Source organism: Columba livia, chromosome 5, assembly GCF_036013475.1.
Source record: "Columba livia isolate bColLiv1 breed racing homer chromosome 5, bColLiv1.pat.W.v2, whole genome shotgun sequence".
NCBI classification, from domain to species: Eukaryota; Metazoa; Chordata; class Aves; order Columbiformes; family Columbidae; genus Columba; species Columba livia.
In genome coordinates, this window is record NC_088606.1 from 54,718,341 (window position 1) to 54,743,352 (window position 25,012).

Sequence of the window (25,012 nt, forward strand, 5' to 3'; positions counted from 1 at the left end):
CAGCTGCAAGTTAATAGATTAAAGGCTGCTTGGGTATCTGGGCAGTCTGAGCAACTGATGTAAAGTAGAGCAATTGATGTAAAGTATATTAGAGTTCTCATTAGGATGTTATCTGTGACTACTAGGCTTAAACCATCTACAAAATATTCAGTGCGTCTGGTGTCTGCTTTTTTCTGTAGACTTCATCTGTTGAATATCATCTCATGGAATGGATACATACTAGTAACCTCCAAAGCTCCTCCTTGAGAAGACTTTATTCCCTAGGACTTTAGTTATGTGGTTTTCAGGGTTTTATAACTGTTAGTCTGTCACCGTTTCACTCTTTCTGAAAATGCCCCCTTTAATTTAAATCTTGTTGTGGTACCTGTAACATCAGTTCTGGCTTAATCTTGCTTTGTGAAGGTTTTCACCTGGTTTTATGTTTTTAGACTTAGCTGAAATGTGTCCAGCCTCTTACAAAGACATCTGTCCTTCACAATACGAGCCACTGAAGTAGGGTAACAAAAGCTTGGTCAGTGTCTTGAAGAATTTAAAGAATCTGTTAGAAATCTGTTAAGAATCTTGCTGTTTGTGGCAAGTCCACAGAAGTACAGTCAGTTTAAAGGCACATATATCTGGTCTGGTTCAAGGTTGGGGGGTGAAACACCACCTTGTGGGTGTGAATTGCAAGGGAACATAAAGACAGACTTTAGAGTTATCTACATTACTTACTGCAGAGAACTCTTTTAGTTTGTCAACTGTTGTATGACTTCAACCTGTGGTGATTTACATGTAAAATTCTCATCTAGTTCAGTGAAACTGTGTTTTAATGAAGATTGCTGTTTGTAACGTTTCGAGCAGAAACTCATTATTCATGATTTTTATCTTGCTACTTGATATGCATATGAGCTGTTGCTGGAAGACACCTCATCTCCTAGACTCAACTCTATCCTGTGTGTGAAAGCTCTGGAATAAAGTAGAAATAATATTGAAAAATAACATAGTTCTTGGGGTAATCTCTTGTAAGATTATTTTATTAAAGAGGCAGAGATATCGTGATATATATGGCAAGTCATGTAATAGTGCTGAGGATAAGATTGGAATTGGAGAAATGCAAGATGTCCTTTTCTTGGTGGTAGCCTTAAGCAAAAGTGACCTTTCAGAGTTTCTTCCCTTACCTGGTAGTGAATGACACTTCCTTTAAGGGGCTGTTAAAGGGATTGCTTAATGAGCAGCTGTGCTTAAATAGCTTATTTTGCTTGTCCAAGAAACAGCATTTCATAGGCACTATTTCTCTTGTTAAGCGGGCAAAGTACGATGATATTTCCTGAAGGGAGGTGCTTCAGCACCATTATGACCATCATAATCATGGTGCAGCAGTTTGATACCTCTATTGTTTTTGTAATATATTGAAGTAAACTGGAAGTCCTCTCAGTAATGTGCTTTATCTATGCTAGATATTTGTATGGTCTTTAGAATTATTTCTGCTTCTGAGATTGAACCTGGCTAAGTGTGCAGAATTGCTCAAATTTGAAAGTGGTTAGATACCTGAATGTAGCTTTTCTGTGTCTTAGGTTTAGTGGTGCAAAAAGAAACCAGGTACTTAGTCTATCCACTGGTAAGTACTAGTAAGACAAATAGGTGGGTGGATTCTCTTCTTAAATTTGACCTTCCCCCACCCCCCCAACAAAGGTTCTCTTTAATATTTTATGTCCTGGGCTTCTGCAGGACACGTTCAACCTTGTCAGGTGTGATGTATGACTTGGTACTTCTCTATGTAATATTTATTTTATGTATTTCTAATGTTTCATTTCCTTTTCAGATCTGCTAAATCTATTCCAAAGCCAAGGATAGACAACCAGTAGAAGGGAAGTGTTGGTTCTTTAAATGGACATCTGTTCTTGCAGTATGGCCCAGATATCTAGTAGCAATGGATTTAAACAGCACTCATCACCTTCTTTGGCGGCTGCAAGGTCAAAAGATGTGGACAAAGAGGAGGCGTTGCAGATGGAAGCTGAAGCATTAGCTAAGATGCAGAAAGAAAGAGGTGTTGCTGGGAATAAACAAACTTTCCATTCTTTGAGCAGCACCAGACAAAAAGCACAGGCTCATAATAAACAGGACCATGATCTAATGGTGTTTCCAGAGTCTGATGCCAAGAGCATGGAAGATAAACTAAGTACCATTGACATAGAGAAGCTTACTCATGCTGAACTAGAAAAACTGCTGCTGGATGACAGTTTTGAATCTAGTAAAGTATCTGCATTACCAGTAAGTCCTATTTTGAGCCCATCTGTGTCTTCACAGTTTTATCTTGGGCCTACGGGTCAGAGAAGACATTGGACACCTGGAATACCAGCACCTGTGACATGCACTTTACCTCCTATTTACCCCTCAGCTTCTTATACAAAACAGACTGGTGTATTTCAGAATGGATTCCATCCAACTATGTCCTCCTATCACTCTAGAGAACCTATTTATCTTGGTCTTCCAAGGCAGGCACAATACATTTCATACCCATTGGCAGCTACTACGCCTTTCCATCCACAAGGAAGCCTACCCATATATCCTCCAGTACTTACTCCAGAAATGGCAAAAGTATTTGACAAAATTGCAAGCACCTCAGAATTTCTGAAAAATGGCAAGTCAAGCACAGACTTGGAAATGACTGCTATAAAGTCTGCGGTTTCTAACCTACCAGCCTCAGAAAGCTGCAGAGATGTTAGTAAATTTGATTGGTTAGATTTGGATCCCCTAAGTAAACCCAAAGTGGATAGTGTGGAGACTTTAAATAAGGCAGAGAATGATGGAGAGAGGGCTTCAAGTATGACTGCGGAAGATCCATGGGATGCTGTGCTGTTAGAAGAAAAGTTGTTAGTAACTTGTCATCTGGAAAGAAAACTTAATGGGAAATCTTCTGGAGCAACAGTTACAAGGAGCCAGTCCTTAAACATGCGAACGACTCAACTTACAAAGTTACAGGGCCAAACATCACAGGTATGTAAATCAGCAATCTCATCTGGTTAATTATGTCCCCACAAACGCATCCCGCCCTTTTCCAAGTACAGTAAATGACTGTAGAATATTTAACTTTTCCTATCTTTTAAAATTGTTTCTGTGGTAATTCCATCATAAAACAAGATACTATGTTTTAAAATATTGGTCACCTCACTTAGAAAGTGAATATGAATACTTCTGGTTGTTTGGTTTTTTTTTTGGTAGAGTACAAAGGCTGAAGGAGAAGTCTTAGAGTCAAAGTCACCCCTAGAAAGGATGATAATGGCAGGAAAAATCATAATTGTAGAGACTGGGTAGAGGCAGGGAATAAAAGATTTGTTTGGCTTGGAGACTTTGGTTCGCAGCTGTTTTGAATCTTATATGTTGTCTTTCTAGGTGTTTTTAATAGACTAGGGGCATGCTATGAAAAACAACTTATCAGTCAAGGATATTTTCCAAATTGCTCCTTATTTCTTCCCTCCCCAAACTGGGGGAGTTTTCTTCTCAGAAAAAGAAAGATTTACTAGATTTCGGCTTAAAGGGCTGTCTAAATTTCCATTGAAGTGAAGGTTTTGGGCCCTCAGTTGAAGGATTTCCTGTTTTTCTGGGCTAGTTGTCAGTATTCTGGCAGATGTTTAATAGAAAACCAGTGGAGAAGGACCAAAAAAAACCTGAACTCAAAAAAACTCTTCACCTCTCTTTTTAAGGGATTGCATTTTTAACATTACATGTGTGAATATCTTGGGTCTAACCTAATTTTTTTTCCACTCGCTGTTGAGCAGTGATATGTGACCTCAGCTATTTCCTAGTATTTGGAGACACATGTAGACTTGGGCTCTATAGCAGTTTGCTTCTTCAGTTTGTCATGCTTTCTGGTGATGTCTGTTGGTTTTCCAGTGGTGTTTGGTTGATTGTAATGTAACTGTTGGCTGGACTAGCTAGACTATATTGAATCGGTGCTTTTGAAGCGTTGTCTGTAGAAAGTAATATTTGACAGTTGCTGAATGAAATTTGTTTTTATAAATTCCAGGGTTTTTTAAAGGGTCTTTCCTGTTCAAGTCCCATTCCATGCTGTTTGCAGATCACCTCTTAACTGATTCATATAATTCTCAAGCTCTGTGTTCATGTATGGTCTTTTCCTCCTACTTTGATTTTCCAGGTGCTCACTGTCCTCAACAGTCATCTGATATTCACCAGAAATGCATTCATGTTAGTAACTAGCTCTTAGCAAATGTTCTTCTTAACAGGATGGAACAGCAGGTATTTAAGATAAAGAACCATTTTGATGTTTACTTCAATAAGCTTTAAGAAACAGTGGCTTTCTGGCAGCTTCTGTGCAAGCTCTGTGTGATGTTTTCTGTTTCCTGTCACTTTTTTATTTGAGAATGGCTTATTAGAATTTGTGGTTGTTGTCCATGTCCATGTGAGAGCACAGTGTACCATGTGCCTTCTACAGTGGCCTGAATTAAAACCTCCTTACAGGTAGGGGCATCTTCCTTGGCATGCTCTTGGCATGTTTTATTCACAATGACATCACAATAGCACATATCCTGTAGTCAATTAATATATCTCATTTTCTTACGCTACCATTTCTTTCAAACAATTTTTTAGGTTATAGCAGACTCCTGCAGTCAATGTCCAATGGAAGGTTTGAAATTTAATTTCTCCTTGTGTTTCCGCAGTCTGTGGTTAACTAGGCTTGGCATAATTTTCCAGTTCTAGTCTTTATAATAAAGTTAGCTGATGATACTAGACTGTAAATTATCAGCAGGGCTGTTTCTGCTGGTTGTGCTAAATTATGAACAAAGATAATAGATCTAAAGACGAGTCTCTCAAATGGTTATCTTTTGATCATAACCCGTGGCTTTTGCTTTATCTTGTGCACATCCTATGCTGCTTCTTTATTTTCTAGTGTAAGTAATTTTCCATCTGGTATGGTAGGAAGCTGAGTTATTTAGCCTCTATTTTTGGAAGTTCTCTTATATTTTATCCCATTTACCTCCAGGTATATATTTCCTTGAAAGTATGTTCTCAAGTCTTGCATCCTTACTAGTCTGGGTCATTTTTTTCTTCCTGAATAACTCATACTCTTACTGCCCCTTTAAACAGAACTATTAGTAAAAATTCATTGTAATGTATTTTGATTCTATCATGTTATATTTAATCCTTCACATAAACAGATTGCTTTGAATTTTGCTTCATATTTGAAGTATCTATATATTCATTATTTCCCTTTAAATATTTCAGTGTTAGTCATTCTCCTTTCTGAAAGCAGAGGCAAAAATCGTTGTTTTGTCCTGTTTTAGGTGTTGTCATCTTTACCTTTCCTTTCTCAGAGATGAAGAGTCTTGTGGTTTTATATACAAAGGGGATTTAATTTAGCTCGGCTTTTGTTAATTCACTGGGTTTGGTATTAGTTTTTTGTTGTTAAGAGTAATTGTATCTGCAGACCATTACTATTTTTGCAGGTTGTACTGCTATGAACTATTTATCTATTTTGGCCTGAAGTCCTTTCTTACAAGTTCTTTCCTGTTTGGCTGATAGCTCTGGCTCCTCCTAGATTTGTTTATCTGGAAGTTAAAGAAAATCAAATACTGCTTGTTGCTCAAAACCCTGATCATCTGAACCCAGTGGATTTTAAAGAGATTTCTTAGTTTATCAAAGCTTGTCCTCCTGAATTATATTCCAGAAAGTGATAAAAATAGTATTGAAATTCAGCTAAAAAAGCAAGGAGGTATTTGATATTCTTAATTATCCACCAGGAGGTAATTTCCAACAATGCATATTTGAATTAATTTTAGGCTGTTCTTTGTAGCCAAATGCGCCCCTGAGGTCAACTGTGGGGGGTGTGGTGTGATGGTTTTTTGATGTTGTTTTGTTTCCTTTGCTCATTACATTGGAATTTGTTTACCCCATGTGTGGAAATGCCTTGCAGTTCCTTAAATTTAGGGAATTTAATAGCAGAATCATGTGCAAATTTTGCTGTAAATAATTCAAGTGTTGTATAGCATGAAGTGGCGATGTTGTATCACTAGTGTGACTTTAAGTAATCCCCTTGTGTATTGCTTTTATACTCTGGTTAGAATTGCAAAGTGTTTTGAGTACTTATTTGTAGTAATTTTTTAAAGTGTCCGTAAATAGAGGAAACTTAACATTCGTATAGCCAACTTCTTGATTTGAAGTTACTGAGTTTTGTGTTGAGTGCTGGCCATCAGCTACTTGAATCTTTAGCAAAGTTGTTTACCTTTCACTTGGTATGTTTACTTCCTATTTCCTTGTATGATTTATTTTTTGTTGTTTTTATGTAATTGCTTAAAGAATGCATGTACTAGATACAATTGCACAGGTTTGTCAGCAGGTCTTGTGCAGTTCCCCAGAAGTATTTTTCTATGACAGAACTTCTCAGAGATGTTCGAACAGAAGAACTTTTTTAAATTGAAGGTATGATTCCTGAATCTCTTTCCAGGTTTTGTGGCTTTACAGCTTCCTGCTCTAATTGCTTCCCATGGTTTGGCTCATTCCCAGTTGTATAGAATTGATCCTTTTGAACTGGTTGGTGTTCATGAAACTGGTGGTTTAGCTGAAATAACTACATGTAAATGCAATTCCAGTGGCATTGATGGGTTGTGTATATTATCCCTTGTAAGTTTATGCTATGCTGCTTAAACAAGTTGATTTGAGGAAAAAAAAGTTCTGAAAGGAAATGACCTGGCAGTCCCTGGCTCTGCCTGTTACAGGTTTGACCCTTTTTCTGAAAAAGTCTAATTTTGACTATATTTGATATGCTCTAATGAAATTAGATGACCAATTTTTTCAGTTAATAATAACCCAAATACTACTTAAGTAGTTATTCACTATTTCAAGTGTGAATAAGTTGGGGTGATTTTCAGAAAAGCTGTAGTGCAGTCTGCTTTTCTCTTTTCCTGCACTTCTATGTGGATTAAAGGTTTCTATAAGCATTGTAGAAGCTCTGGATGTCAAATGTGACTGGTCAGAAGGTTTTATCCTCTGTGTGCAATGACGCTGAGTTGGACATGAGCAAACTCATAAAGATCAGCTTACTCCAGTTCGGAATTGGACCAGAAATAGATATGTATTAAAAACTGCTGCCGTTTTGTTTGTGATTTTTTTCTCTTTTTAAAGTTTATTATTTTGTTGTTTGAAATTGCAGTTCTTTTAGCGACTTTTTTTTAATTGAGTACTTCAAAGATTGTGGTTTACATTTTTGGGAGCCGGTAGGTGTGTATGGCATAAGGGATTAAAACAGCAGTAATTTGATGCCACAAGGTTAGTTCTGAGTTTAGTGTTCTGAATGCTGTTTCCTTCCAATGTACAATTTATCTTTTTGTGCTTTGTAGGCAAAGGAGTGATGGGCAGAACTGATGGGGAATGGTTCTTTTGGGGACTATACTGAAGGTTGAGTTGCAGAAGTGGTGGGAAAAGTATTTATCTGTCTTTTTCCTCTGGTTCAGCAAAGTCTTGCTAAATTCTAATGCAATGGGTCACCGAGAACTCAGGAACTGTTATATTTGCAACTTAACCAGTAACGATGTTGTCAAATTACTTTCTGTAAAGGAGTCACTGCTCTGGTAAATCTTAACTTTTTAATTTGGTAATGATACACATTTTTTTCTCTTTATAGAAGTAGAAGTAAAACTCAAAGTAACCCCTCAGGCTCATGAAAATCCATCATCTACACATGGCTTTGGCCACAGGAATATCTTTGCAGCTATTTAAATACTGTATTATCTTTGAGTTGCAGAAAGACAATGGGACCACTGGCATGCTGACAGAAAACGTGCTTCCCCAAGAAATTGAAGGGCAGAATCAAGAACTGTCAGCTTTTTCTCAAGCAGTTACGAAGTAAGAAATTACTGAACACACATTAGCTTTCAGAAGGGGAAAAAAAAAAGCTAAACTCATTTTCAGTTAGGTTGACAGAGCCCTTTTTTTGCTCAAGGGGATGGATTTCAGTATGTATCCTTTTCTCTTATCCCTGTTTTTTCCTGGTGTTGTCCTTTTTTTTTTTTAAGAATGCAACAGAATTGTTAAGGTCTTAAGTATGAAAGTTTTTGAATTATTGTATCTCCTCTTTATTCTTCTGATCCTGTGACTTTCCTCTCACTTTTTTCCTTGTTTTTATAAAACTTTATCCTCAGAAATTTTTTTCTGTATTTCCATATATCCGTATCTCTTCCTTCTATATTTTTAAAATGCAAATTGTTTTGGAAGATTTTGAAGCCTCTTTTTCTTAGTTGATGCACCTCACTAAATCCTGTCACTCAGTGGCTTTCTAACACTGAAATGATCTTACTGTTACTGCTTCCAAAGCTGGAATTCTGTAACAAATAAAGCATTCAAACTTATTAATGGTTTGATCAGGTCATGAAGTTCCTTGAAGTTCGTACCAGAGACGATGGGACTTGATAACGCAGAATACTCCTTCTATATTTTTTTTGGTTTGGCTTACTGCCATAATTTAATGAGATAGTATGGTGGTTTGGGATTTTTTGCTTGCTTCCTATAGAAGGCACACTAAGAGTCTTGCCTTTTTTCTTCTCAAGATCAGTTTGCAATAGCTAATGTAGAAAATAGATCTTTGAATCTGAAGGGTAACAACTACTTTTAAAAACAGGAATGTTTATGAGATGAAAAGCAAACTCCATAAAACCAGTGAGAAGTCATAGACCCTTTTGGGTTTGTTTTGTTTTTTCCGCTCAAGCTGTTTTCAGAAATTGAGATGATGAAATAGATGACTATTATAGGAGGGTTCTGTTCTTAATCTGCTATAATACTGCTTTAATGATGGCAGATGGTTGTCAAATTTTTTTATCTACATTAAACAGCGGAAAATTAAAAACAGCTATCAAAGTACTGTGTATTCATTACTAGGTGAATGTTTTATTGTTTGTGTCCTAAAGAAAACCATTTCTGTTAATTTAGGCCTCTTTCTCAACTTCCACAACTTGGAATAACTACCTTCTGCATAGTATCCAAGTTTAAATTAGATTTCCAAAAGTTAAAAACATGTGAAGGGTTCTGTGGTGTTTTATGCATAAAATAAATCACCCTTTTCAAAACTTATTTTTAGCAAATGCCATGGATTAACTTTTTAAAAATTGGTTTAGAGCTTATCTTCGACAGAAGCTAGATATGTCCTGTAAGCGTTGACCTATTAAGTATTTTAAGCTATGTGGAAAACCTGCCTAATTATAAGCTAGAGCTTTTCCCCCCTGTAACTACTACTTATATAATTATTGTTGGCAGTGTTCTGTAGAGAGTACAGAAATTAAATGGTGTTTTGCACATACAGTTTAGGTAAAGAGCAAAAGGTAGTCTTTACTGTTCTGCCTTGTGGTTATGACCATGTTTTGCTTGAGTCTTAGACTTATCCATTGCAATGTTTCATAAACCTTCTCTACTTACAGATTGAGGACCAAGTTTCCGTACACTAATCAGCAGACAAATCCAGGCTTTGTGCTGAGTCCAGTCATGCTGCAAAGAAATATAAGTGGGGAGAGTGCCAGTATCAAGGTTTCTATAGAAATCGAAGAATTCCAGCAACCAGTAACTTTTACGTGTGATGGTATGTTTCTGCTTTTTAAATTGGAGCTTGCTTGTAAGACTTCTGACGATGGGTTAAGACTGTATGCTCAGTCTAGGCCAAAGGCTTTCGGTTTTTGTAATCCCGAGGTGTCAGGTATGTGGATTGCTTGTGGGGAATGTGGAAAAAGTAACTGAAGAAAGAACCTAAATCTGGGTCAGTGCCTCCATCAGAAAATATTTAGAAGCTGTCAAAGTGAAACTTTTTTTTTTAAAAAGAAAAGCCAAGCAAACCAGAAGCACTATTTGATCCATGGCTGAAAATGTTAAAACAGTTTTTCAGTGTTTTGACCTACTTTGTGGTAGTTGAGGGAATGATGACACCAGGACTGAGATTCTTAACTTTTAATTTTTTATTTCAACAGTATTAACATGTTTAAATAAACGCTTGCAGGCCATCTAAAAATTTAGACAATTTGCTTTTAAGAATAAACACTGAAACCATCTATTACTTGACTTCAATATGTGCTTATGAACACAAACACTAAAAAAATACTGTTGCAGTGTGCCACAACTATCTGGCCCAGTTTTGTGGGTAACCCAGGAGTATTAGCTTGAGGTGGAACCACTAGGTTTGCCTTGTTCTTGCACATAAATTCATATTCTCTGTGCAGTCAAGACTGCACAGTATGTTTGTGTTGAAGGCTGTAACTCTGGATGGTGTCAACTTCTGGCAGTTCTTCATGATAAAATAACTGATAATAAATTGCCTCAGGAGCAACTTAATTTTTAGCCTTTATACTGCTGTAGTCTCTTGGCCCCTGTGAAGCTTCCCATTCCCAAACTGTGTCATCTGATAGTGGGTCTGTGCTGTAGCGTGTTCTTATCATTTGGGTCTCTCTGTAACAGTGTAGATGCTTCACAGTGGGTTGTTCTCAAAAGATATGCAGTTGCTTTATTACTCACTTGAACTAGCTGCACTACTGGAAAGTGGTCTCAATGAATAAGTGTTTTCATTATTGATTTGCTGTGCATTATAGTTATTCTGCTGTGATTTAGTAGTCTTTTGTTAAGAAACTAGATGGACTGTAAGTGTAGCCTAGGGTTTCTGCTCTTCATACTTAAGATTACACTTTACTAATACTACAGGCTTAATCCTTTCCTACAAAAGGCTTTTGTGCCATAACCAATATGCTGTGACTTCAGCTCTTTATTTCTAGGAGTTTTGTGCATACCTTTGAATGTGTTTTGCATTGTAGCTTCACATATCTTACTCTTTGTGCTCTATTCCTTTTTCTGATGCTGAGACTAGTCACAGTTAAACTTTTTGTCTTCTGTAGTTAGTAAGAGTTAGCGGTAACTCATATGTGACTAGTAATAGACATATCTACAGTTACTATCTTCCTTTAATTTCTTCTGGTCTTGGTGAAATTGTTGCATACCTTAGCATTGTAATGCTAGAAGTACTTCAGTATGGCTTCCAGTCCTGCTCAGAAGGAACTGCAGCCTTTCAGTATTCTGACAACTCAATGTATAGAAAGGACTCAGGAGTGAAACAAGTGAACTTTAGAGCTTATTTGGCTATACCTATTTGTTTTGTATTCATTTGTGAGGCTTTACATGGAAGTACAAGTCTCCCTGAGCAATGATTCTGTGTCAGCAAGAAACAAGTCTTCCAATAAGACAGAGAGTGGGTGAAAAGGCGGTGATGTTATCTTTGCATTACTCCACTAGGCTTTGCAGGGCTGGCAGAGCTTTGCCAATGCAGCCTGTGACTATGGCTCCTAAACTGTTACTGCAGCCTTTTTCTGTATCAACCACCAATCAACCTTCTCCTGAAGGTAGTACAGCTTAAGTAGTCTTAATAATGAGGTGAATAGCATTTCTGAATTCATACTTATCGTTCTTTGTTCTTAAATTCCATATAATCCTTCTTCATATGCTATCAAATACCTGTATGCTTGTAATAATTAGTCGTCTGTTAATGAGACGGAGCACTTGTGGCATTACCATAGTAGTAACATTTCTCTCTTTAAAAGAAAAAGGTTTGGGGATAATTGGGAAGGTCCTGAGAGGGGAGGGGAAGAAACAGAAACAAAAACAACAACAAAAATACTGTGAAGGTACTGATGGAGAAATAAATTCTTTTATGCAGTGTTTTTTACAGAATTTTGAGGTACTTAGTGACATTGTTTGCAAATTATTTAAAGAGGAAGATCAGAAACTATGAGTGAGGGGTGGAGAGCATTTTGTGCTTAAAACATTTGTGGTATTAAAACATAGCCATGTATTTTCCATTAGTGACAGCTGGTGGCTGTGTGAAAATAGATTTTGGGTTTGACTAGGATTATTTCTTTTGCTGTGTAGTTGCTGGATGGAAAGGAGACTGTTTTCAAAAAAGTGTCTGTAGCCTGATGTGGAAGTACCAGTAGTTAGGAGCTGCTTTTTGCAAAGTCCTGGTGATGCTTACTGAAATCTGACCTGTACAATGCGGAAACAGCCCCAGACAGATGGAAGGGGAAAAGAAAAAAGGACTTTCAGTAGGATTTGCCTCTGCTACAGCTGTTACTCCCTCAAAACCAGAACAAATAGGGAAGTTCCATCTTGGACTCTTCAGCTAATGATTTTTAAACTTGAAGCAGCTCTGGGATCACTTAGCTATTTGAAGCCTTTGCTAAAGAAGTAAAACTTATATTTAATAAAAAGTTATCCTCATTAAAAGCTCCTGGAAAACAGACTGCAGATGGTTTTTATACTTTTGGTCAAGTGACTATACTGTACCCTAATTTTAAAAAGATTTATTGAGTTCTTAAACTACAGACAGGTTTTACAAGATGCCTTTCTTGGGGCAGGGGGAGGGGAAGTGAAGGTCTCAAACTATAAAACTTAGGACATTATAGAAGCATAAGAGTTCTGTACTGGTATAAAATAAATTTCATTTAAAAACTACAGTTTGTGAATGAATATCCTTTGTTATAGATTTATATTTAACTTTAAGATGTAATTTCTTTGAACAGTGAGTTCCCCTGTTGAGCTTATAATAATGCAGGCACTTTGTTGGGTGCATGATGACTTGAATGAAGTGGACATTGGCAGCTACATCCTGAAGGTCTGTGGCCAAGAAGAAGTTTTACAGAAGTAAGCAGACCCTTTTTCATTAATATTTAACTTCACGGGTTTTTATGGCAGTTACTGGAAAGCGCGTCTTTAACAATTAAATGTGGGAAAGCAGAAATGTTAAACGGAGGAGAGTCACGCTTTGCACAGAGATCAGAAGTCTTTAGAGTTGTTCTGGGATACAGCAAAGTAGGTTCTCAACAGCTTCCTAGAAATCTGTCCTACTCTGCCATCTGTAGTGTCGAACGCAAATAGTTGTTTTCAAATGCAGTTTTCTAGAGCATTTCTGTAGGCAGATGTTGTAGTTTCCAGCTGTTTTCCAAATCCCAGCAACCAGGGAGAAAAATCTACTGATAAATTCTAGAAGTCTGAAGTAACCGCTGGGTTTTTGTGGCATTTTTTTATTTTGTTTTATTTTTTTCAAAACTAATGGTTTGCAAATCCCACTTAGTTTTGTGAGTTAGAATATTTGGTTTCATTTTCAGCCACAGTAGTTCAGAGCTTTAGCAAAAGTATAGGTATCTGTAACAGTACACTAAAACTTCTGCAGAAGTAAAAATCAGATCAAGAAGTATGATGTGGAGGTTGATTCACCATTTCCTTATTTTGAGCCAACAGGTTGCCTTAAATATGTGAGTTTTCTTAAAAATGCTGCATATTTTTGGTGTAACTATAGCTTTCTTTTGTTTAACAGTAAGCATTGCATAGGAAGTCACGAGTATATTCAGAACTGTCGGAAGTGGGACACAGAAATCAAACTGCAGCTCTTGACCCATAGTGTAATATGCAGAGATCTGGCACGAACAGTAAGTACCTCCTAACCTGCAGCAGCGATATAAACCAAGATGTTGAGGATTTGCATCAGAGTTGGTCGATCTGAAGTGTAACCTTTTTATGTGATTAACAAATTATATGTCTGATTGGTGTTGGGACTTGTGTTGTTATACTAAGAGGAAATGAAATACATACTAAGTTTTTGCAAGGCAAGTAAATATGGATCATCTGTCTTACTAGACTAAGTACTACAGCTGTAAAAATACTGCGAACATTTGTGTTAAACTTGAAAACAGTATTATGAACTAGGGTAAGGTGAGAACTGGACTTAATATCTAGTATTTTATTGCAGGAAGATGATGACAGAACACCCATACATCTAACCAAACACCTCTACAAAGTAGAAAAGCCTTTCAGAGAACCTATTATAAGGTAATATTATGTGGTTATTTTAGTAATCAAGCCTAGTGCTGCATTTCTGACCAAGGTTATGTTATCTTCATGCACTTGCGTTCAATATTTACAATTTCTTGCAGATCTTCTATTGAAGAGCTTCTTGATGTGTATCACAAGCAAGTTAACATAGCTCTTAGAAATGAGGTAAGGGAATTGTAAATTATTGCTGAGCCAAAGGTAGCATGAGAAAGTTTACTAATGAGATAGTTGGAAAAAGCCTAGCAGGTATTGTTGGGGAAACTGAGATCTGAATAAGCTGACTAATATAAATTTGGAATAATGGATTATATTGCTTTTCTGCCTACCTTTTCTTGCAAACTAATTATTACCTTATTGTCACAACTAGAAATGTATCTTCCAAGTCCTGGGGTGCAAAATAACCTTTTCCTCAAAAGTGCTGGAAGAGACTGTTCATTTAGGGGAATAGGGAAAAGATCTGAATCCTGACTACATCAGTTGTCAGCCATGGATGAAATATTGGTAACAGACAAAAATCTACACAAAAGTGAGCAGTAATAGTTGTGTACAATGGGAGTTAAAGCATGTTTGGAACATATGAGTAAGTTTTATACAAAGTGTAGTAACATCTTATTCTGCACTGTTGAATTAAGTTAAAATACACTGTCAAAACCATTGTCACTGTTAGTGTATGATAGGTAGCTTAAAACAGCTTGCATGGGGAGTAATTTCCCAAATGCAAAAGCTACGTGAATATAACCTGCTTTACTAATTTCTAAAAGGAAAAGCTTAGTTTAACTCCTGATAGTGACGTGGCTTGGAAACTTAAATTCTTGAACATCAGCTAACTATGTTTCTTAAACAGTTTCTATAAGAACAGTTGTGAAATGAATGATTTAATTACAATACTTTTAATTTCCATTGTTTGTTTACCTCTCTAGAAGTGCAGCTCTGAACAAGCTGATGTCTGCTATTTACATATTCTCTTAACGTTATTTAATCCCCTTAATGGTGATTCACCATGTTCTCAAGGGTAGCTTTGAACACAATATTTTTGTAGAAGTGCAAGATGTTACTGCTCTTTGATACGGTGTTTTTGTTGCTTTGCTCTTGCAGCTGCTTCAGCTTGTTTAATAGTCGTTTCACAGGCTGAGGAATGCAAAACATCTCTATTCAGGCTTATGTTCTACTCTTTCTATAGTCTTTTGGAGGATGGGAGGTGTAGCTTGTGGCTGTTATGATTAGGTTCGAATATCGGCAGTTGCTGCCTTTGAAATTTTTTTCTCCCTGAAGTGGACTCCTGTACATATTCAGTAGCTGAAGCTTGATCATCAAAGTGAAGCAGGGTAATGTGTAAATAGCTTGCTTATAGCCTTTGACTTAAGATTGTTGGACACTTTAAAAGTTGGCTATTGTCTTTTTGAGATTAATTTGAGAATCTATGAGAAAAATTGTGGAAATTTTCCTTTTCATGTTCTAAAACAGCTGCTATTGTCTTTAAAGTGTTAGCTTTGAAAGCATGGATTAAATATTTACAATGTCTTCTGACTTCTATGGTTATTTTCTTACCAGGACAAAGTTAATTGTTGCTCGATAACTCCCAATCCCAAAACCTTTTGATTCAAATGGCTTCCTTGCTATCCATGTGTAGGAAGGTTATGAGAATATGTCTGGGGGAGAGGAGATGGGGAATCAGTTTACGTTTTGCCAAGAGGCTGTTACACTAATCTCTCTTACTTAGTTGTAAATGCTCATAAGTGACTGTGAAAGAAACCTATACATAAAGCCTTTAAAAAGTAAAGTTCTTTGAAGCAAGTCTTATTAATTTTCTACATGTGTTCTTTAAAACTGGATGAGGATTTTGCTTATATTTAAAAAAGGCATCAAGAAACCTAGGATTATTTAGATGTAAATTATGTCTTTTCTTCTATTTCAAGAGACAAATGAAGGGAATATTAGGAGCATCTCAACTTTGTCTTAAGCAGCCTACCAGCATTTTCATTCTCTGATAAGAAGCTGATCTGTTAATTTCAAAAAAGATTCCTGTTAAGCGTACAATCCACCTTCCTTTCCTTCTTCAAGATGACAGCTTGCAGTTGCTTCATCTGGAAGAACCATTTAAATTAAATAATATGCAAGACAAAAATTGTCACAAACTTTTTTCGAAAGTATATCAAAGTGAAGTAAAGCTCCATTATGGAAGCCATACTGCAGTGTAAGTATAATGTGTTTAAGAGGCCTGAAATTGAAACACTGCCTCTGTAGTATTCCTTCCTCACACTAATTTAATATCTGTTTTTGAACTACACTTTTTTGTGCCATGAGGGAATTTGAGCTTAAGATCTCATTAGAAAGTACTTGTCTGCCGACAAATTAATGGAAAAATAATTGGAAATCTCCTAATGTGTCCCAGAACGCCATTCTAAAATCCATGCTACTCCTATGATTTTGGCATTCATAACTGAGCTATAAGCAAGGTCTCAATACTGAGGTTTTTGTTCAATCAAATAGTTACACTGCAGTTTAATGTAACTGAGAGATGCATCCCATAATGACATTTTCTTGGCAATTCATTCTGGGAAAAAAAAAATAAAAGTAATACTGCGTTTTGCAACTGTGATCAGATCAGTCTGTCCTTTCGTACATTCCTCATTAGAACCGACATAAAGCAGTAGATCACGTAATTAAGACTGTCAGAAAGATCTGTTCTACGTTGGATTGTGTAGAGACTCCTGCAATAACGGAATCGGTGAAGAAGCTAAGGAGGGCTGTTAATCTTCCAAGGACTAAAAATGCTGAGGTAAACTTTCACGCTATAAATTGCATTCTGCGATATGCTTTTTAACCCTGATAAATATTATGTCATAAACTTTGGTAGTTGCAAATACCAGCAACAGTTAAATCAGGGTTATGGGTTGCGGGGTTTTTTATTTTGCCAGGTATCTTCCATTTATTTTAACATCTCTTTGCTGTTAATGCATTTATCACTTGCTCTTGAAATCCTTTCCTGTTCTAAATAGTGACTTTTAAAACTAGTTTTTGAATCCTGTTTTCTGGTTCTGTAACCTACAGACTTGTGTCACAGCAGATACAGCCAGCTCATACCCTCTAAAGTCAATGCAGTTATGCTTAAAGGAGGAATTCGCATCATGTATTTTCTGTGCAGTACTTATGTGAATATCAATGGCATCTTAAAACTCTTATCAGTTCATGCTTCTGCATTCCTGACCATATGGACAAAAATAAAAATCTCTAAGCACAGATTTTGATGATCAAACTGCCTTTCAATGAACAGTTCACTTAAGTAGAATTGGTCTCAAGTTGTGTTGTCCAAAACAGTCATTAAATGGAGATGTGTGCAATTAAAAAAGCTAAGTTGTTTTGTAATGCTAATTCTGTTGTCCTGCTGCCTTATTATGTTGGCAATGCATGTGCTGTTCTGTTCAATTTCAGCTTCCACAGTTCAATGATATATTTGTAATACTGAACAGAAGTCTTGCAAAATGCAGGGACCAAATAAATATAGTTGTCATGAAAACTAAAATTCTTGCAGGGAAATGCAGAAGGCATATTAAGGAAACTTATTGAAAAACAACGTATGAGATATTGCTTCAATGTTTACTTTTTGGTAGGAGAGAGCTATAGAAATAATTAGATTACAGTGGAAATATAACTTCCAAAAAGAATGCTATCCCGGCAGAATTTGAAAAAGGTACTTTCTATCAGTCAAATCCTGCAATTCTGTCATGAAGATAAATGTTTCAAGCCGTTGTATAGGAAGGCATATGGGATTCCTTTCAGCAATGAAATTGTTGTAAAGATTGGAGCCAGTTGCATCTAAAATTTATGTAAGATCTTGTTTGTTTGTTTGTTTTTTTCCCCACCCCCCTAAAGTAGCTGTTTTGTGGTTGGAAGAAGTGGCCAAAAAGTGAAAGAAACCAATAGTTTGTCAAGTAGAAAATTCCATGTGTAGTGCTGTTTCAACAGTTTGGCGTCCTGTCATGCAAAAGTACTTGGACTACTTGACAAGTACGGTGGAGACATACAGCAGCTTTTCTGAAGGGGAAAAAGATGTGATTTTTATCCCTCATCACCCCTCCACTGGGTTTCTGTGTGGTTTTGTTCTTATAAGAACATGACGTTTTTTGGTAGTTGAAATTTAATGTTGACAAGATGCTCGATTAATATGCTAAAAGTATAAGGAAAGCTTTAATTCTTCTTCATCAGTTGTGGCAAACTACTTAGACTTTCTCTGATGTATTAGGAATTCACTGGGTTTTGTTCTTGATCAATCAAAACTTAGTTTTGATTAAAAGTTCTAGTTTTATTAGAAGTTGAATTTGGCATGGAGCCCTTCCTGATTAGAAGGAAGTAAATTCTCATCATTTGTTTGTCACTTTTTGGCTTCAGTGGTGTTCTTGTTGAGACTAGACATTGCTGTAATGCTGTATCACATGCAAACACAGCAGATAGGATGGAATGACAGTACTTGCTGTTCAGTTTTCTCAGTTGTTTAATGTTTGGGCTTTTTTCATTCCGTAAATTTATAGTAACTCCTCTTACAGAAGATACCTTAACAAATGCCACAAACAAAACAACTGTTCAGACATTTATTACTGGGTAATAGAGCTATCAGCTTCTCCTTTCATGCATAACAGCCCTGACTGAGTTTTATCTCTACCCAGAGAAGCTTGAGTATCCTGAGCAATATTATAATGTACTTTGTCTTGTAGGAGTTCATAAAGGCTGTCAAAGTAGTTGTGACTTGACAAAACATGAGCTTTTGAACTTGGTGAATAGTTGCTGTGTGTAATGGAAATAGTGATGCTGTCAGTTAACTCTTGAGGAACTTTGAGTAAAAAGATGTGTGTTATAAATCCAAACATGGGCCTAATTCAGATGTTTCATAATGTCTGTACAAGATACTGAAGAGCAACAGAAAATTAATACGGGTTTCTTGGTACTGAAATTTTCTCTAACTTTCCTGTGTAGGTATCCTTAAAATGTGATGACATGAGCCAGAGCTCATCTGGTGAGTGAAGTTTTAAAATTTTATTTAAAAACTGCGTTCAGGTTGCTGTTGAGGAAGATATGCATTAAAAATAAATTTAATTTAGGTTCACTGCAGCCTGAAAACCCTCTGAAAGTGAGTATAGACCAGTTAACAAGAGCAGTTGAGGCCCTTCTGCAACTCCACGTGAATTCGTGTAGCAATTCTGCAGCAGTTTCTCCAGGGGACAGTAGGAGCACTAAGGAAGCATGGACTGCCACAGAACATCTCCAGTTCACAATATTTGCTGCGCATGGAATTTCTTCTAGTTGGGTATCAAAGTGAGTAACTTATTAATTATAAAATTCATCCTGTTATAGATTTGTTTGTTTACTTTACTTTCTTTTCCTTGCCTAGCTATGAAAAATACTACTTGATTTGTTCTCTGACCCATAATGGAAAAGATCTGTTTAAACCTGTTCAGTCCAAGAAGGTTGGCACATACAAGAACTTCTTCTACTTGATTAAATGGGATGAACTGTAAGTGATCTTAGCATGTTAAAACTCACAATAATATTTTGTTTTAGCTAGTACTTAGCTGGCTGCTGAATACAGTCATTCAAGTAATTCTTGCTTCTGATTCCATTTGAAGAGTTGAAAGAGCAATGCATGAGACTTGCTCACAAAATCAGAAACATTTTTCCAAATGATATTTCACTACTCATTTTAAAAGTGGGAATGGAAATGCTGGACTAGTGCTCTGTGCTAATGTGTTTGTCTAATACAAATATAAGGAGCTGGGAAGGTCCATAGCATTCCTTGTAATGGGAACAGCTTGTGCTGCTTAAAGAAGGATGAATTAAGGTTGCTTATAAGCAGTGCTCAAATTATGTAAATAGCAAGGAAAAGCAACTCACTTTTACTAACATCAATGCTGAATTTTTAAAAAATACATTGTAACAACTTTGTATCTGAATTGAAACATCTAATTTAGATTATTTCTATAAAGAGAGCAAATGAGTAAGTGCTTAAGAGTATCTGTCTCGAGCATATGAGAATGTCTGGTTTGAGCTACTACAGTGTCTCTTTTGGGGCAGGGGAAGAGGTAGAAAGGAAGAACAGAGGGCATGCAGAGTAGAATAAGGACAGGATGGCAGGTGGAATCTGATAACTGAGAGGGAAAAATAATTTTAATTATTTATGTACAGCTTATTCTTTTCCAGTTCATAGTTATCAGGCAGCCTGTCATAACCGGAGCTTCAGGTAAGCTCCATGTTGCCCTGTATCTATTTTCCTGGCACTTTTTGAAGGTCAGAGAGACTCTGAGGAGTACCCTGAAAGTCTAGAGACAAATTATTGTAGACCAGGAATGAGATTTTCAGGTTCTAGAATAGCTGCCTTCAGAGAGAGTACTCCAACCACTTTTTTTTCTCTTCTGATGATGTAAGGGATTAATTGTCAGATCTTCTGCTAGCAAGTACTAGTGTATTACAGTGAAAGATGTGTTAGTTTGCTTTCAAGCTGCTTAATATAGTTGTGGTGTTTTATAGTGTAACTGGCTTAGTAATACACTGTGATAACTTTTATTATAGAATGATATTTTGGTGTATTACAGAAAATCGAACTTAAACTTTAAGCAGTAAAAACAGTCTAAACAAAAATCTGACTTTGATTTGCTCAGTGAGCCATATACTCAGCTGCTTTCTTTGTGGATGCTGCTTTTGTACCATTTGACTGTAGCTTTCAGTAGCTCTTAATAAATGGGAAACTATTGTATGATACTAAATCTGAGAGGAGGCTGCTAACATGAAATGGTATGTGCTCTCATAGTGAGTAGAGTGGGAAGACTGGTTATGCTGGACAGTGTTGTTCTGTGTAAGGAATGTGATTTAATAGACAAAGATTTAAAAGTGTTGTTCCAAATCTGGCTACAGTGCAGAAGTGTAATTTGGCAGGTTTTGTAAACTATTGGTATGGGAGATGAAGTGGAATGAAATTTCAAGGAAATGTAACACTTGTTTTTCAATGTTAATTAACTGTTTCAAGTAAAGGGGCATCAGCTGATTATATGGATAAGCCTGTAACTGACCAACAACTGTCCTCTGACTTAATTTCAATCCTTTTATTTTACAGAATAATTTTCCCCATCCAGATTTCACAGCTGCCTTTGGAATCAGTCTTATGTCTGACTTTGTTTGGAATCCTAAATCAAAGTAGTGGGAGTTCTCCTGACTCAAATAAGCAGAGAAAAGGCCCGGAAATTTTGGGTCAGGTTTCTCTACCTCTTTTTGATTTTAGGCGGTAAGCATCCAAAATATGAGTAAGACTATTAATATGATTTACTCTACATAAAGCTTACTCCATTCCCATAACTCTAGAAACTGCTTCTTTGCTACTGAGTGTAGTAGGCTATGATAAAGGTAAGAATTGTAAACTATATTGCTAAGGAAATAATATCTTCAGTTAAATAGAGTACAAAACATGGTCCTGTGGTGTAGTATTTCCATCTAACTGGCTGAAAAATCTTACCTGCTGAAGGAAGTTCAATATTGTTTGGATGAAATCAATTTTATTTGCAGGAATATGTGCCAAGAGGTCACATTAGTAGCACCTGTTCTAAGTATGCAGCAGTTAAGTACATAAGCATAACTCAAGTTGTCCTTTGAGGAATCCGCTGACATTTGGGTGTTGCCCTGTAAGTCATATGCAGTTACAGTGTCTGCAGATGTCACTGTCTGCTGAACTGGAAACCTCCCCATCTGCTGAAGGAGTGTGGTCTTGGTAGGTGGCCTTTCATGAGTTCTAGTGTTAGAAGATTTAAAAGTACATTATATTTGCTACAAGCATTCCAGCAGCGTTCACATAGCTTAGTGGGTGAAGTGTAAACAGCCAGTTCTCAGCCAATTAATGAGCCATGATGACAGAGAATGCAACTTGCAAAAGAAAGTGTTCACAACAAGCCTTGGATTCAGCAGGAATAGTGTCCAGTGCAATACAAACCAGAACAGAATCCTGACAGCAGGTAAACAATGTGCTACACTTCTGTCATGTCACTGGGAAAGCATTTTTGCCTTAAAACTGTCTTAAGATAGGGAAGAATAGCTCTTTTCTTAACCCAGTCCTGTTTGTAGAGCAAAATATGTTGATGACCGCAATTTTTAAAAGTGAGAGACCTTTAAGGTCTAAAATATTCCGAAGTACTATTATTCTTTAGTGGCATCTTTGCCTTGCCTGCAAAGTATTCAACGCTGCATATGTTCCATAAGTTTACATATGCAGGAGCCAAACTGGAGAATTTATTTTGGATATATTGGGTTTTTTTAATACTTTTAAAAATTCCTAAATCTCATAATAGGGTGGTAATATAAAAGCCAGCAAGAGAGTCACAATACTGTTTTAAAATTGTAGCTGTAGTAGTAGTGCTGTATCTTCAGTTAACTGTTCCTGGATTGCCTTGTCCTTGCAAATTTCATTATGATGCGTATTCCAAAACGCTCATCACTTGGGTAGCTATTTAGTGAGACATTAACTTGAGTTGAACCACAGATGCACGAATTAGGCGTGATGTTGCAGAAGTGATCACACTATTGCGAAATAGCTTCAGGATTTTTGATTAAGAATTCCTATTTATGTGTGCCTCTGACTTGTAGGTCTTACTGGAAGCTTAAATCACCTCATTGTCAACCAAGGCTGCAGAAAGACAGCCAAGTCTTTCCTGAACAGTTACATCTATGTATTGCTTATGTCTGTTCCATGTGGTTTGTGTCCTCTGGTTCTAAATGTGGCTCTACTTGTTCAGCTTCCCCTTTTGCATGGTGACAATTCCAACAGCTTTGGGGTGATTAAGAGTTGAGGCTTTCCTGCATTGCAGAGATGGTTGGCAGCTGCTTTCAGTCTCCGCTGAAACTTGATTTCTTTTCATGAATGATGCTGACTGCAGCCTTCTGTTTAAATGATACGTTTCTGTATCCTACCCAAATATCACATTTCACAGTATTTGATTAAAAAACATAGCTTTTTATTTGAATTGCAAATTTATCTTCATGCTGCATTTTCTTCTCATAGTGGTTATTCCGGGGAGAAAGCTGTATTTTCAGTTTATGCAGAGCACTACAATAGAATGTGTTGTGCCAGGGTTTACTGAATGCCCTGTATGACAGCGGTAGAGATGCTAGTGCTCTAATCCACTGGATTAAGTTCAGGACTAGGTAATTAAGTATATTAGCTAAATATTCCTGTTACAGCTGAGAATAGCATCAATAGCATGCAGGGGTTAGAACTTATAGCTAACGAGAAGGTTATATATGTGCTTTGGAAGTATCTATAGTCAAGTTAAAATCCCTTTAGATGAATTGTGTGTGGAGTGCCTTAAAATACCTTGTGGATGAGACAGAAGGCTGTGGCAAGTATATTAAACCAGAGAACTATTAAAAAGAACAAGCTGTTCGGTTATACTTCAGTGGCGTGATTTAGGAATTTTTATCGGCATCATGAACTCCCAGTTAATCAATATTTACTTATAAAGAACTGTTCTTTCTTTGAAACAAATAAAAGCCGTAAAACATCTTTCAAAATATACTAAAGGTTTGGCTTTCAAGGAGTCTTCTGAGACTGTATTTTGATTTCTAAAGACTGATAGAAGTTTTCTGTGCCTAACAATATATATAACTGATAGATGAAGTATCCTCAGTTGTTCCTTACTAAGACTGGGAATGGTATTATTACGGGGAATAAACTGGCAAATACAAATATCACCTGATACATGCTTGCAGAATCTAGTAATGCGGAAAGTCCAGGCAAATAGCAATATCTATAATATTCATATGCCTATGCCTTTTTTTTTTTCTTGTGTATAAGAAGGTGGCGTATGTTCAGTGTTTTCCTCAGAGGCAAAAATACTCCTTTTCTCCCTTAGGGAGAACCTAATTTAACTGGGTCAGCTGGGTTAGCACTGAACTCTTTCATCTGCCTTTCCCACCTACAAGTTGTGTGCAGTGTTTTAAAGGACTTGAAGTACAGAAGGCATCCAGTGAAAGAAACAAATTCATTTGATACTTGATGATCATAATTCCCTTTAAGATCTGAACTAAATTGGTTAGTTCAGTTTGATTTCCTGTCATCTTTTCTGAACATGTTGAAATACTCGTCATAAGATAAATTATTCTCTGCAGTAGAAACACATACTCAGTTTGAACTATCCTCCTATTATCTCTGCAGTAGAAACATACTCAGTTTGAACTATCATCCTACACCATGCTAATATTTTAGAATTGTTTCCTTGTAGTGACCATTGATGTTCTTCTAATAGTACTTTTATTACTAATATTTTGTTGAAGTAAACCGTGACACTAATACCTGTCCATGCTTTTTTTCCCAGGTTGTTAACATGTGGGACAAAGCTCTTGCAACTCTGGACCTCATCACATCCACATCATGTGTCAGGGATGGCCAGTAAGAAAGGAAATATGGAAAGAATAGTATTGCAGGTTATATATAATTCTGACTTGATCTGACTGTTTTGTTTGGATATTGTGACTTGTAACTCTTACATGAGTGGAAACAGATCAATTAACATTTTGAGAAGAGTGTAAATATTGTGGTCATGGTTGAAAGCCAGTACAGAGTAGTCATTTCTAAGCATTAAGGGCAAGGAATGGAAAGCTGCCGTGAGTGCATACAAGCCAGTTATTGAATCACTCTCTTGAAGAGAAAGTGGATATGCCTTAGTAGTACGTGCTATCAATACTGGGAGAGAACATCTTTCAAAATGTATCTATGTAAGTGTATTCTGAGATGGGAGTTGTCTAGACCCAAACAATAGCAATTCCAGTTTTTTTACAGAACATCAGCACCTCTCATTCTAAATGCAGAGCTCAAATTTCTCGTGGAAGGGAAGGCGCTGTGTTGGGCATGGCTTAGCAGTGCCAAAACATGGTCAGAGTTGGTGGTTGGGTTGAAACAACTGGTGTGAATTTCAATAGTTCTATGATTAGTCTCCACTCTAAGCATTCTCACTGCACTTCTCAGAAGTACAGTACGTTTAAGGATCGTATTTATGTAGAAGAATTGAGATGAAAAATTATTCACGGAACAGTATCTAAAAATTGTTATTCGTGTAGAACTAGAGAGTTCAGATATCTAAACATCTGAGGTTGCTGGAAGAGGGAACTCTCACATCTATCTGGTTTTTTTTTGGTT

The 25,012-nt window shown here is 36.7% G+C and overlaps 1 protein-coding gene across 4 annotated transcripts in view; it reads left to right on the forward strand.

The window, feature by feature from the left end:
* The window catches only part of PIK3C2A (phosphatidylinositol-4-phosphate 3-kinase catalytic subunit type 2 alpha), a 72,546-nt gene that overhangs the window by 29,930 nt on the left and 17,604 nt on the right, over positions 1–25,012 (forward strand). For 2 of the 4 annotated variants that reach the window (XM_065066098.1, XM_065066096.1), the window contains exons 2-14: positions 1,802–2,976; positions 7,739–7,839; positions 9,405–9,562; positions 12,537–12,657; positions 13,331–13,442; positions 13,763–13,842; positions 13,947–14,010; positions 16,481–16,624; positions 18,817–18,856; positions 18,942–19,155; positions 19,232–19,354; positions 20,948–21,115; positions 24,192–24,300. In XM_065066098.1, coding sequence (XP_064922170.1) covers positions 1,867–2,976; positions 7,739–7,839; positions 9,405–9,562; positions 12,537–12,657; positions 13,331–13,442; positions 13,763–13,842; positions 13,947–14,010; positions 16,481–16,624; positions 18,817–18,856; positions 18,942–19,155; positions 19,232–19,354; positions 20,948–21,115; positions 24,192–24,300 — 2,544 coding nt within the window. In that variant the 5' untranslated portion in view covers positions 1,802–1,866. Of the gene's footprint in view, positions 1–1,801; positions 2,977–7,732; positions 7,840–9,404; positions 9,563–12,536; positions 12,658–13,330; positions 13,443–13,762; positions 13,843–13,946; positions 14,011–16,480; positions 16,625–18,816; positions 18,857–18,941; positions 19,156–19,231; positions 19,355–20,947; positions 21,116–24,191; positions 24,301–25,012 lie in introns of all 4 variants that reach the window. The other 2 variants (XM_065066095.1, XM_065066094.1) reach the window with 1 other exon arrangement.